General features: G+C 32.7%; 1 protein-coding gene across 10 annotated transcripts; it reads left to right on the plus strand.

The window, feature by feature from the left end:
- Positions 1–2,710: 2,710 nt before the first annotated feature.
- On the plus strand, positions 2,711–12,147 carry LOC100795376 (regulator of nonsense transcripts UPF3). Of its 10 annotated transcripts, none has more exons than XM_006582381.3 (14): positions 2,712–3,075; positions 3,169–3,275; positions 3,357–3,452; positions 3,548–3,646; positions 3,917–3,996; positions 5,617–5,715; positions 7,216–7,318; positions 9,117–9,241; positions 9,580–10,075; positions 10,200–10,289; positions 10,371–10,486; positions 10,568–10,616; positions 11,364–11,473; positions 11,777–12,147. In XM_006582381.3, exons 1-12 carry the CDS (start codon positions 2,912–2,914, stop codon positions 10,604–10,606), a joined length of 1,614 nt encoding a protein of 537 aa, XP_006582444.1. In that variant the 5' UTR covers positions 2,712–2,911; the 3' UTR covers positions 10,607–10,616; positions 11,364–11,473; positions 11,777–12,147. The 10 variants fall into 10 exon arrangements, with proteins under 10 accessions (XP_040872721.1, XP_040872723.1, XP_006582444.1 ...); XM_041016791.1 differs by having other exon boundaries at positions 2,713–3,075; positions 7,216–7,348; positions 11,364–11,679; XM_006582379.3 differs by having other exon boundaries at positions 2,713–3,075; positions 7,216–7,348.
- The last annotated feature ends 1,973 nt before the right edge of the window (positions 12,148–14,120 follow it).

A 14,120-nucleotide genomic window follows, 5' to 3' on the forward strand; every position in this document is an offset into this window, starting at 1 on the left:
CTATCAAGAATAATTTAGATTAAAATTATAAATGACTTGTCTTTTATTATCATAATCTCTATCATGATAACAATCCTCTAATTTTAATCAAGGATTTAATAAATTAACAATTTAATAAAATAATAAATATAATAATAAAATAAAGAATAATATTTTACTAAAATTGATAACATGATGAATTAAATCTTCAACATACATATTTATCAATATTTATATATGTGAAGAATGCCAATCATGGAAAGATGATGAACGCACCATAAGGCCCAAAATGCAAGGAAGGATGCAACAAATAATATAAACGCCTTAGACATGTTCAAAGTTTGTATGATAATAAGAGGAATGTTTGAGGCATCGCTGGCAAAAGAAAGAACTAGTATCATGATCACCTTCATGAAATGGTTTGTAGGTATTACCTCAATCTTGTTTTTTTAAGTTCACACATAGTTTGCTAGCATTTTTAGGTTATGGGAATGCCTAAAGTATGTGCACTTGGAGATTTCAAGAGGCTCTAGGTCATTCTGGAGGGTTTTGGGCTCTCAAAAGAAAATATTTCTCATTCATGTTTCAAGTGGTGGACTTTGTAAAATAGGTCATATCTTTGATGCTATCTTTTGGAGGTAGGACTTGGATTTGCTCAAGAATGTATGCTTATCCTAATCTGGTAGGAAGAAGCAGTTTTTTGGGAGCATTTGAAAATCTCAAGAACGACTAGTGTTGTTGATGGTTTCATCGGAGAAGAAAGAGAGTGTCTTGTCTCATAACCGAGCCGCTACGTTTGCTTCCGATATTGATGATTGTAATCTCATTACTTTGGACTAGTGTTGTAGGGGTTCACATGGAACATAACCAAATTAAAGGGGAATTAACATCCATAAGCAACTTGAAATTCTTTTGTGTGAAGGTTTTCCTCCTTATAAAGGCGATACACCCCTTTTGTTTGCTACCTAGTGTACTTATCTAGAGTGCCCAACTTTGGTTATGATTGCAAGTAGCGATATTCTGAAGGCTCTTACTAATGTTAAGGAGGACTCTTTGGTATTTAACGAAGAAAATTTTGGAAGAGTTGAAAGAAAGAAGAGGGGGTTATTGAGTTAAAGGTTCGGTTGAAAGACACGGAGAGAATTCTAGACACTATTGATTCTCTTGGTCTATTTTATCTTTATTGAAAATTGCTCAATAAGTATGATATTATTCCTTTTTAGTATATATTTGGTTGTTTGTTGCATCATATATAAATTACTTGCGTCTAATTTCTACCATCAATTCAAAATATATATGAATTAACTTCTGATTTTCACATATTTTCCTTGTGACGTGAAATCTAACAAATGTAGATTACAATAACAAAAATATTTTTATGTGCACAAAACTCAAACTGAATCTCTTATGATTATTGTCATATTCACTTATTATCATAGACACTAAGGTTATGAGTCAATAACAAGAAAATATCGATAGAATTTTGAATGAAAGTGAAATTGTTGTTTTTGCTAAGGAGTATTGGTGAAAGTTGTTATTAAAGAGATTGTATTTTTATTTTTTTCTAAAAAATATTTTTCAAATATTTACAATAATAATTGTTTACAAAATAATTTTTAAAAACCAAAAAGGTCAAAATAGATTCTAACAAACATACTGACTTCTTTGATAAACCTATCGATAAAAATTCAAAAAAAAATCTTACTAATTTGAGAAAAATTAAAATTAAAAATGAAACACTAGATATTAATAAAACCACTTTACATAATTAAAAATAGTATATAATTTATAGGTTTCCATCATCTAAAAGTAAATATTCAAATTTATTATAATATAAAAATAAATGCATAAGATTTTCATATAATATAAAATATAAAATATGAGAATTGACAATAAAAAAATAAATAATTTGATGCGAGATTTATTATTATTATTATTATTATTTTCTTTCCCATATAATGGTAAAGTTATTCTTTTCTTTGTGTTTTTTCTCGTAAAAAATGAAACTTTAATTTTTAGGAGATATAAATAAAAGAGATAAATAATCCTTTTCTCACTCAATGTGTAGAGCACTTATAAATTTGTTCCCTGAAAAATAAAAATTCAAGTTTTAGTCACCAAAAATGAAAAAAAAAATACAATAAATCTGTTAATGAAAGAGCTTATGTGACACATAGATAATTTGTCATTGTTCTACACACATTCAGAGACGAAAATGGGTTATTTATCTAAAATATAATTTAATCTTCATTTCCTCATTTTTTTAATCGTTACAAACATGATATTGAAATAAGCACTTAAAAAAGAAAAACAAATATAAATTACCACAAACATAATAATAAACATAGTATTAATTAATAAACATAATTTATTTATTGTTATGAAATTTCTACTGTTACAACATGTAGTAAAAAAAATAAGTTAGAGTCTATTTTTTTTTATAAAGATTAACTTAATAGTTATACATTATTTGTAAGGATTAACTTAATTATTATTATGTTTATTATTATATTTGTTATAATTTATGCTTTCTTTTTAATTTTTAAATATTTAATACAATGATATATTTGTAATAATTAAAAAAAGAAGTTAAAGAATAAATTATATATTGAATAAATAATGATTTTTATCTTTAAATATATTCAGGGCCACCAAATTGTTCTGTGTCACATATGTTATTCCATACTAACAAAGTTTATCTATGAATAGAATTGTCACATTTACTACCATCTAAAATTTGAGTATTAAAAAAATAAAAAGAATAAAAAAAACAGACGTCTGGAGAAAGTCGATGCGATACCAAGAGCGAATTAGGAAACGTTGGCTGGGAATTGGGTGGTAAAGTAAAGAAAGGGTTGAGGCCGAGTTGGTTTCGTGGAAGGAAGAAACCAAGAAATTAACAGAGAAAATAAGAATAAGAATGGTGTGGTGAATGGTGATGGAAAAGAAGATGAAGGTCCGTTCGGAAAGGGAAAAGACGAAAGTTGTGATTAGGCATTTGCCCCCTTCTCTCTCTCAATCCGATCTCTCCCAACACATCGATTCTCACTTCGCTTCTCGCTACAATTGGTTCTCTTTCCGTCCCGGCAACAACAGGTATCAATTACCATTCATTCAAACCATCAATTCGCTCGCTACCATTACCTCTGTCTCTCTCTACCCTAACCCTAACCCTAACCCTTATTGCAGTCACACTCGTCAGAGGCATTCCCGTGCCTATATAGACTTCAAGTGTCCCGATGACGTTTTCGAGTTCGCCGAGTTCTTTGATGGACACGTTTTTGTTAACGAGCGAGGTATTTTATATTTATATTTCGTTTCTCTAACTCTTCAACCCTCTTGAATGACATCGTTTTTACCCTTGAATGTACAATCAGGTGCCCAGCATAAAGTTATAGTTGAGTACGCTCCTTCTCAGCGTGTTCCAAAGCCTAGTGCCAAAAAGGATGGACGTGAAGGGACTATATACAAAGGTTGATATCTTGTTAATTTATTTGTGTAAAATGCTACAACATGTGCTCTTTTTATTCATGATTTTCATTTTTCTTTTAATTTTTCATAAGGACAGATCCAGACTATCTTGAGTTCCTCAAACTAATTGCAAAGCCTCAAGAGCATCTTCCTAGTGCAGAGGTACAATTGGAAAGAAAAGAAGCTGAGCAAGCTGGTTAGTTACTATTTCACCAACTGGATTTGAAATTGAATTGATAAATAAGCATTAGAAAAAACACCATGATCACATAGTTCTCTGACATTACGGGTTCATCTGCCATTGCCTGATAATGTTATGATGGTGTATGTCTTTGTCTCCATTAGTTCTATTGTAAATGTGTTTTAAAGGATCTTAGTACTGGCTTCTAGGCTAAATGTGGTCATTGGGATTTATCTGATGACAGATTTCAGTATCATTGGTCTCATATTGTATCATCCTTTCCAGGGGCTAACAAGGAAACACGAATTGTCACACCCCTGATGGAATTTGTTCGTCAGAGACGTGCTGTTGACAGTGGTATGCAGGTAATGATTCTGGGTCTGCAGAGTCTTTCTTTTTTGTCTTTTCTTTTGTGTTGTGTTTAGGTTCTCCAGGGTGCATTAACTTTATTGATTAAGAGAATGCTTCACCTTGTGTTATTCTCATTTGTGTTATTTGAAACTCTGTACCTTGTAAATTGAGCCTAAAATGCAGATGCACTTGATGCAAAGCTCTCAAATAAATAAAGAAGATAATACATGTGTGTTTATCAAGAGACCTACGAATATTGTTGGTTTGCATGCTTTCTGTCTAATCTAATGGGCTAATGAGAATAAGAAAGGCATTTGACAACATTTTGTGCATTTTTTATTACATACCTTAGTAGTTAATCATGTGCAATAGTTGTGCTATTGTGCCAGAGTGTCGCGTCATGGCACTCTACTGCTCCTCCAAGGGTCATCGCGTCGCACCTGGCCATCATGGCTGGAGGCCTGGAGCAGTGCTTTTGAGGCCAAAATTGTGAAAAATGGTGGCTAGAGTGGGCAAATCATGCTGCACTGCAGTTCTGAAGCTTCCATTGACTGTTCCACTCTCATGGCTGCACTTGCTGTTAGTGGGCCAGAAAAGAGAGATGACCCTATTCACAACCCTAACTCTAAACTGAGACCATTTTTTTTTTTTTAATAACTTGTGTTTTAGTTCCAAGACAAATTGTATTTGGACCTGGACCATCAGTTTTAACATTGCTGGACCGTCAGTTTTAACTATTGGGCCCTTATTCATATTTTCTTACCTCTTTTAATAACAAAAAAAGAAAATCAAAATTCAAATTTGATGTATTATAATCAAACTTGATTTTCTAATCAAAATTTAAATAGATATTTTCTAATGAAGATATTTTAGAAACTGAAATAAAAATATTATAACTAAGATATTTTAAAATTTCAGGTTTAATTTAATAACAGAAAGCTAGAGCATTCAATCAACTTATAAACAGAACGTATCAAGTATTGTTTAGTATCAAACAAAAATTATTTAAATGACGTGATATCTTTTTTCACATACTAATATTTAATTAATAAATTAGTAGCAGAATATTTATTATAATTTTAATGTTATTCTACTATAATATTAAAATATCAGCCATCCCACTATAGCGTTTTGTTTTGTGGGGGAGGGGGGGCTTCACGTTGCTATCTGCTTACTAACTCTTCTGAAGTTAAGACAAATGCAGTGTTATGATTCATGCTATATATTTTCCTCATCATAACATACGTTCGTTGATCATAAATTGATATTGGGAAGGTTTTCTAAATATAATAATTATACTTGAGCTACTAAAGATGATGATATTGGATTTCTAACTTTCAGCCTATCCAAAAGCATGCATTTACAACTGTTTCATATTGTTTAGTGTATGTACTTCAAATTTTGCTTACTTTTTTTAGCTTTTCACTAGATTTTGGGTCTTCAGTGGGTGCATGTGATGAATTTTTTATTTCATAAAATATGGCTAATGTATTACCTCAAAAAATTTGCAGTTTATCACATGCACCCTTCATTTATATTTATAACTTTATATAATTATAATAGCTTATAACTTCCTCTCCTGCTGTGCTGGGTGAAATTATTCTGGTATTATATCTATGTAATTTATTGTATAGGCTTCATCAGCGGTGGCAAAAGTTAGCAGAAGATCCAGAGCTGCTTTGCCTGGCAAGCCTGGCTCAGGCAATACTAAACGAGGATCTGAAAAGAAAAAGGTAAATCTTTGTAATTAAATGCATATGTACTGTTATTGCTGTTGTGGATGTTTAATCACTTGGGTCATTTTGAAGCTTTGACTTCATTCTCATAAAAACTGTAATTTTTCTGTTCATAAAAGAAAGCCAAGAGCCAAGATAAACTATGTTGTTATTGGCTTATTGCCTCCTAATCTGCCCTTGTTAGCTTTTAATGTTCAGTAACAGTATTGATCTAATGAGTGGCCGAGCGAAGAATTTCAAGGAAACTTATTGATGCCTAAAACCAATCTGTTTGTGAACTAAAAGTCAAGCCTATAGAAATGGTTAAATACGTGTATGGGCATACATGTAGTTATCTATTTGCTTTTATAGTACCGTCCAACTTTTTTATCACAAGGATAAAACTGTTAAAAAAAAACTAGTAACTCTCATAGTTATTAGTACTGGCTTATAGTGGTGCTATCATGATGAAGCAGCAGAGGGCATGTCTCTGCTTTCAAAAGCTAGTTGTGTTTCACGCAAGTTTATGGCTAGCCAAATTGGTTTCTGAAGTGCAGCATCACAGCCTGGATAGCAGGAGTTGCTGCTGTGCTTTAGATATTGAAATATTTGAAATATTTTCTTTGCCCGTGCCTAATTGTACCTTTTTTACTGTTAAGGGGATTTTTGGTCTCCTATATCCATCCATGCAGTGAGGCATTTAAGGATTAGCAGCCTCTGTTCTTTATTACACAAACTCATCACACATTGTGAGCCATAGGAATTTCACAGCCTACTGTTCTCATAAACACAAGGAATTTGCATAGCTCACCACCTGGTACAGCAGATTGCCACTACTTCACCCCTGTTTTTGCAATTGCAAAGCTGCATATGCCTGTTTCTCACTCTCTGTACTTTACATCTCACAAGTTCCCAGCAGCCAAACCAAAACACCTGTTTCATGTAGTTTCTTGCTGTGTTTGTCTCTGTACCCTCTGCATTTTCCTGTCCCTCAGCCTCTCTTTCATCCTTTTCCAGCCAAGCGCAGAACTGTTTCACAGTTTCTCCAGTTTTAATTTGAGTACTTAAGTTTTGAGCATGTTTAATATATAGAAACTATTTGCTTTGTGTCCTCTATCTTTGGTATGCTGCTGCTTTGCTGCACCATTTAGGGGGTCAGGTTCACACTATAATTTGGGGGTATTTTATTGCTTTGACTACATGACCAAGGTGTATAGTTTTTACTCTGTAGTATTTGAAAATACTACCAAGCTTTTGCTTTTGGATAAATTTACTTGTGCAACTACAATTCAATTAGGTATCCTTCAATATAAAAAGTTATTGTCTTCTTAACATTTTTCTTTGCATTTTGACTTCCTTTTTTCTAAAGCTAATGATGTTGAAGATTTTTGGTCTTTGGCTTATGTCTGAGTAGTCTGACTTATTCTTTTGTTGATATATGGATATAGATGTTCTATTTATGCTTGCTAAAAGAGCAGTGGGCTGTGTAACTTAATGAATATTGGTTTTGATTGTCAGTATGTTCAGAAGGACAATGCCAAGGGTGTTGCTCGCAAAGAGTCAAAAGACAAGTCAGCCTTTGTTGTGGTCCCCCGGCGAGACAATCAATCAGCTGAATCAAGTATAAAAGGAATTTCTGAAATTGAAACTTGTAATTCATTTTGTTTTATTAGTTATTCTGCATCTCCACATCTAATGTTTTATTATCAACTTTCACTGCATGAACAGAATGCCAAGTGGCATTTCCGTCCCCCCCCAACCCCCCCAAAAAAAAGTTGTATAGTTGCATCCATATTTGAGTTAAAGATGCCTGGCATGTGGTGTAACATGACCTCAGCGTTTGTCTCTCCAGTATCTTCTAACCCATAATCATATTTGCTCATTGCTTATGATTTAGTTCCTAAATTGTACTTACAAAATGCTGTATGATGGCATGATGTGTTGATTAGTATAAACCATTGCATGTCTTAAAATGCATGGACTATCCAATAGGATGGACTAATTACATATTAGATTAAAAACCGTTGCATATCTTAAAAATGCATGGACTATCCAATAGGATGGACTAATTAGTCAATGAGGACAATATTTGATTGATATTTGAATTCAGATATGCTTTAAAGACGGATTATAGAAAAAGACTAATGTGAAGTCTTTCACACTATTTTATAGCAAAGTATTGTGAAAGGAAAAGTACTCCACTGTACCTGGGGTGAGGATAAGGTGCCCTGAACATTTCAAATTAAAAAAGTTCCCAGAACTAAAGATACAGAGGAACCTCGAGTACAGCTTGGCTGCCCTATTATCCTTCTATGACCATTGAAACAGCCAGTTATGAGCAGAACATAGTAGGGGGCTAAAACAAAAATGCCTATCCTGAAGTATATTTAGAAGAGAGCTCAATATTGCTAGTTTTTTCTAGGAGAAAGACGAATAATAGGCTGAATGAAAATGGGCAAAGTAGGGAGAAGGACCTGTGGGTTTATGGAAGGATAAGTAATAAGGGGAAATGATGGGAAATACAGTAACTACATGTAAATTGATGAAGAGTTTCTGTTACTTAGTGGGACAGCTGACACTATGTCAATGATGAAGGAATTTCTGGTATCATACCAAAATGAGGGGACATTATTGGAAAGGGGGGATAGAGAACAGAGAGGGGGACATGCTGAACAGTGATAATCAGGTGATGTGGTAGAGTGAGGAAACAAGGAGCTGTTTTTTCTCAGGGTTTATCTCTTTCATTTCCTTGTATTTCTTTTCTGCAAATCTCTGGTAGTGTCTATTAGATGGCTTACTCTGAGATCAAGGAGCTAGTCTCCAATTCCTATAAAAATTTACACAAATTTTGATTAGCTTTTCTTGTCCTAAACCTTTGAATTTAACTAGCAAAAAATGCTTTAAAATAGAGGCACGTATCCAATGCTTCAAAGACAGGTAAGTTGCCTTTAGTGTACATATGCGTCATGCTTCTGAATGTCAGTTTCACAAAACCTTGCTAATGCTTCAAATTCCAAGAACTCTTAAGTCCCAAGTGCTGTACTCGGGATTATTTTGTGGTGTGTAGATTGAGTTCTGAAACTAGTTCCCATTTGTTTTTGCATTGCTCAGTATTTTACTCTTTCCTTTTTGAATATCATATCTATTATATTGAAGGATCTGGATTCCCTATGGTAATCGTCTCTCTCTAAATGTTAGTGGATCTGATTTTTGAAAATGCTGGTTTGAACCAACCCACTTTTGGAGAGAAACAAAAACTTAGAACTAAGATTAGCAGGGCATCCAATCATTCATCTTTAATTTTCACATTTTTATAAGATTCAGCTATAGTAAATCATTGCTTAAGTTTCTAATTGATATTTATATATTTTAGCTCATAAGTGTTTTAAATTTCTTATTTGTAATTGATGAATATGCAGTGCATGGTATTGAAGGTCCCTTTTCTGGAATTTCACTGACTTCTGACTCAGGAAAGAAAAAAATCCTTCTTCTTAAAGGGAAACAGCGGGAAATTCCCAGTGTAGGTTTTGTTTTACCAATTAAGGTTTCATTTCTTTTCAACAATATCTTCTTATATCCATTTTGCTTGCTTTTGATAATTAAATTGACATCTCTTATTTCCTTCTAAAAAGATGCTCTTCATACTAATCTAGATTTTAAAAAGTATATTTTTCTCCCCTGCTAGGTCTATGAGTTAGTGTGTGTTTGAGCAGACACCAGAATTATTTTTTTCTGGTTGAAAGTAATTTGAGTGCTACTTCTTCCTGAAAGTTATTTCAAAGCTGTTAAATCACTCAAGTGTACTCTGAAACCTTCATTCAAACAATAATAAACTCATCATTGAAAATTTGTTATTATGAACATTTTTTATGGAATTTTCAGGCTATTGAGGGCACAGTAAAACAGCAAAACATACAATCTGGAAATTCTCCTATTTCTGCTCCTGCAAAACAGAACCAGAGACGTGAAGCTAGTGGAAGATTGATTAGGAGCATACTTCTAAATAATGAATCTCGTCAGAGTCTGTCTACAACTGGTGCCCAACATAAAATTCAAATTTTAAGTTCTGAAAATGGGAAGCGACCCCCTCGTACTTTTGGCTCAAGGTCTGGGTTAAATGATCAAGTCTCGAATAATGATGCTGCACAAGTTAATTCTGAAGGGGATTCCAAAATGGCATTGGACAAAAAGTTCGTAAAAAGGGATCTGCATGGTTTGGGTAGCGGTGAGAAAACAGAAAAACGTACTAGAAACAAGGATAGACCTGATCGTGGTGTTTGGACACCCCTTCGCCGTTCTGATGTTTCAAATGCTGGTAATGACCATTCATCATCCTCATTGGCACAGCCTACTCAGTCAAATCCTGAATCTGCTGAAGGTATGACTAGTGACTAGGCATTGAGTTGTTTGCAAACAAAGTAGATGATATATTGTTTTCCAATATTTAGCATATTGCCATAAAAATAAAGCCGAGTCTTCTGGTGATTTTCTTGTCTCAACAGGAGAAGTAAAAGAAAATGTTCCTTCTGGAAACAGGGGAGGCGAATTCTCTGCTTCTGCAGGTGGACGTGGGAATCCTTCCATTGAGAATGGTTGGTGTCTCTTTACTAGTTATTGTTAATAAATCAAAGACTAATGGAAATGTGTTTCAACTGTACTTTTGAACTTTCTAGATTCTCAGAGAAATTTTACTCGCCGTGGCGCTTCCTATATAGTGAAGGATGATGGTGCAGTCAGTATAAGTGAAGGGAAACCTTCCAAGAAAAGTGTTGGGCATAGCGCTCACGAGGTATACATGTTATATGCTGAAGTATTTTGTATTGTCTTTTTGGTTGATTCATTGTGTGTAAAGTACTTATTTTGTCTGCAGAAGCAAGTCTGGGTTCAGAAATCTTCTTCAGGGTCATAAAATATCTCTGGTAAGCCTTATTTGCATTTATTCTATTTTGTCTCTTGTGCCTGAGATTCAGTGCTTATTGTATTGGAGGGATTAGGCGATTAGTACCTCGTTCTAATATAATAATTGATCACTTTGAAAATCTTTAGTGAAATTGGTGGTTACTTGTGGCTTTTTTTGTGATTGCTTTGGACTGTTTTTGCTTTATAAATAGGTTAGCGATGTTGGTCCTCAACTGCATATCTTGCTCCCTTAACTTGATGGCTCTTTATAACTTTTTTTAAGATATAGTTGTAGAAACTATAGCGCACATCAATGGCAAGTGCTTCCATTAATTCTAATTTAGTTAAAAGTAATAAGGATGTAAAGGCCATGGTGGAACTTACACCATACTCATAAGATTACTAGGTCAAGCCTTTGTTTCACACACCATCTGCATTTTTTTCTCTATACCAGCATTAATTACCAAAACATCTGCCCGTCTTCCTCTCCAGTAGAATTTCGATTGATATATATTTTCAAGTTCTATTTCATTTCTAAGTGTTTTTCATTTGACATCTGGTATTGTAGTTGAGTTATCCTTACATCCATACTGGAAGATTTGACAAAGGATTTTTGCTACTTTAAATTTTAACCTTGTTCTTTCATTGTTGAACAAATGTGTTCAAAGCTGTTGCTTTACCTTTATTGAGGTTGCACATTCATCTAGCGGTTTAAGAGTGTTGTTTACATCCAATATTGCAATTAATTTTTCTAATGCTATAAACAGATTACGGACACTCAGTCAGGGCATCATTCCTGCTATGTTGAGCTATGGTCTCCATTTAGGACATCATTCACAAGTAATTCAGGTCAACCTGAATCTAAGTGACTTGAACGGTATGTGAATGTTCTACTTTTTGCTAAAAGTTGAATAGTTGAATACTGGTTCTTAAAAAGGATGGTTCATTGTATGAGGCTCACCGGGGAAGTTGGGGGATGATAGATATATGCCGCCCTGCCCCCACAACATGAGAGGTTGTTTATAGAATTAGAACCTGTGACCTTCAAGTTACAAGTAACCTTACTGATTCTCATAGGCTAAGGTCTAGGGATCACTTCCTTTCACATATGATCAGTTTTCATTCTTACTTTCTGAAAAAAATTTGGCTTCTGATCAATGTCACATTTGGATTTTTGCAGTAAAATGATCCAGTTGTTTGCCTGACGGAGCCTGCACAATAAAGGGAATGCAAAGTTACAGACCCCAATGACATGATTATTACTGAAAACAGATTGGCATTGTTAACCATGTTGGCAGGTTTAAACCCATTATGGTTCATGTCTCCATAAATTGAATATTTCAGTGTAAGGAAATGTTTGTGTTTTGGGATGTTACTGTAAAGTTCTTGGTATATAACATGGGATAGTTTGTTGGAAAGAGTGAAAAGTCTTGTCTTGTTCAGTGGACAAGTAGTTATATAGTGTTTTGTATTGAAGGCTTATACAGTTATACTTTAGTGCACATGGTGCACGTGTTATTCTAAGGGTATTAGAACGTCTTTGGTCCTCAAGAATCACCCCTATTCCATACTCTTTCCATGAATGTGGATATTTTTTTTTATTAGATAAAGGAGGAACAGAAAATTTGCCAGATGAAAAGGAGTTCTCAACAAAGAGGGCCATGTTATTCTCACCCCAGTTTTTTTTAATAAAATATCTCCTATTCTACCCTTTTCTTCACAATTCTTCCCCTCTTTTAAGTTTTAACCCTTTTTTCTCTTCCCTCTCACCACTACTCTTCCTCACGAGACACCCCTTTCTCTTTTCGTCTTTTTGCTTTTTACCGATTTGACAGAGATAAGTTTCCGTTTTGTATGTAAAATAATATATAGTAGAAACCTGTTTCTGTAGTGTTAAATTAGATTTGTTAAAAATTTAACACTGAAAATATGTTTTTGTTTTGATAGATTATTTAAAACAACTGAGATTTGTTTCTATTGTTTTCATTGTGTATTTTAGACAGACACCACATGTCATTAGAAATATAAGTTTTTCTTTTAAAAAAAATAGTCTTTTAATAGTAACCAAATTAATTATGATACAAAATGTTTTTCAATTGAAATTAAGATTAATTATGAAAAATTATCCCTAGTATGATACAAATTATGTTTAATTAAAATTAAATTAATTTATGATATAAATTACTATTTTTAACAGTAATTGAATTAATTACAATGCAAATTGTTTTCTTGATTGAAATTGAATTAACTATCATACAAGTTAGAATTTTAAAAGTAATCGAATTATTTACTTATAAAAAAATATCCCTTTTAATAGTAATCTAATTAAGTATGAAATAAATTATTTTTGTAAATAAAATTAAATTAGTTTACGATATAAATTACTTTTTTTAACGGTAAATGAATTAATTACGATACAAATATTTTTTTTATTGAAATTGAATTAACTATCATACAAGGTAGCATTTTTTCATATTAATTATGATACAAATATATTTTTAATTGTAATTGAATTAATTATAATATAGATTACCTTTTTAAAAAATTGATTCACTATTATTTTGATTATAATTAAAATGATGATTTATATTTTAATACAATTGAATTATTTAACACACTCATTTAAGGTACCATAGAAAATAATTTAATTAATTAAAATATAAGAAATAAATTATGCAATGAGAATTGGCCCAAAATTTTAAATTTTTTAAAATGAAAAATCATCCGCGAGAAGAAAAATAGAAAGACTAAAATTGTTGATAAAAAATTAAAGAAGATTAAAATTGTAATTTTATTTATTGGTTCTAAAATACTAAAATGAATGTCAGTGATTAAAAGTAATATTTTAAAAAAAAATGGAGAAATAAAAAAAAAATTATCTTACTAAGACCAAAATAAAAATTTAATCATTTTACAAAAAGATAAAAAAAAATAAAAATTTAAAATTTTAGAAGAATAAAAACAAAATTAAAAATTAGAGATGAAGCTGAAATTTGCATTCACATTCACAAGAAAGAAACATTTTTTTCTTGAGGAAGGACCGTGCCTTCACGTCCATCAATTAATCTTGTTTATTGTGCAGTAGTCATAGTCATACACAACACTCTCTAGTCTCTACTTTGTGGCAGAGTAGAATATCCCTTATTCCAATGCGGAAACTAGGCAAACCACCAAATAGTGGTCGACCTCCATGAAAAACCCTTGAGTTGGAATAAAAAAGAAAAGTGAGTGCCAGTTCCAAAAAAATTAAATTAAATCAAAAGATGAAAAAAGGAGAAAAGTTCTAAAAACATTTAAATTATCTTCTTTGGCTTGCCTCCTCTCCTGCATCTCTCCGACATTGCATTTGCACCAACGTGGAGATCATTTGTGACTACTTGCCTCCTCTCCCGCTTCTCCGTTATATCCTTTGCATTGGCCTAGAGGTGATTTGCAACATCTTGTTAGCACCAACGTGAAGGTCAAGTTAGCGAATGACTCAATGACCTTTTCTCTCACTTTCAATTTCTTCAAGATAAAGGCCA

This window comes from Glycine max, chromosome 6, assembly GCF_000004515.6.
Source record: "Glycine max cultivar Williams 82 chromosome 6, Glycine_max_v4.0, whole genome shotgun sequence".
Taxonomy (NCBI): domain Eukaryota; kingdom Viridiplantae; phylum Streptophyta; class Magnoliopsida; order Fabales; family Fabaceae; genus Glycine; species Glycine max.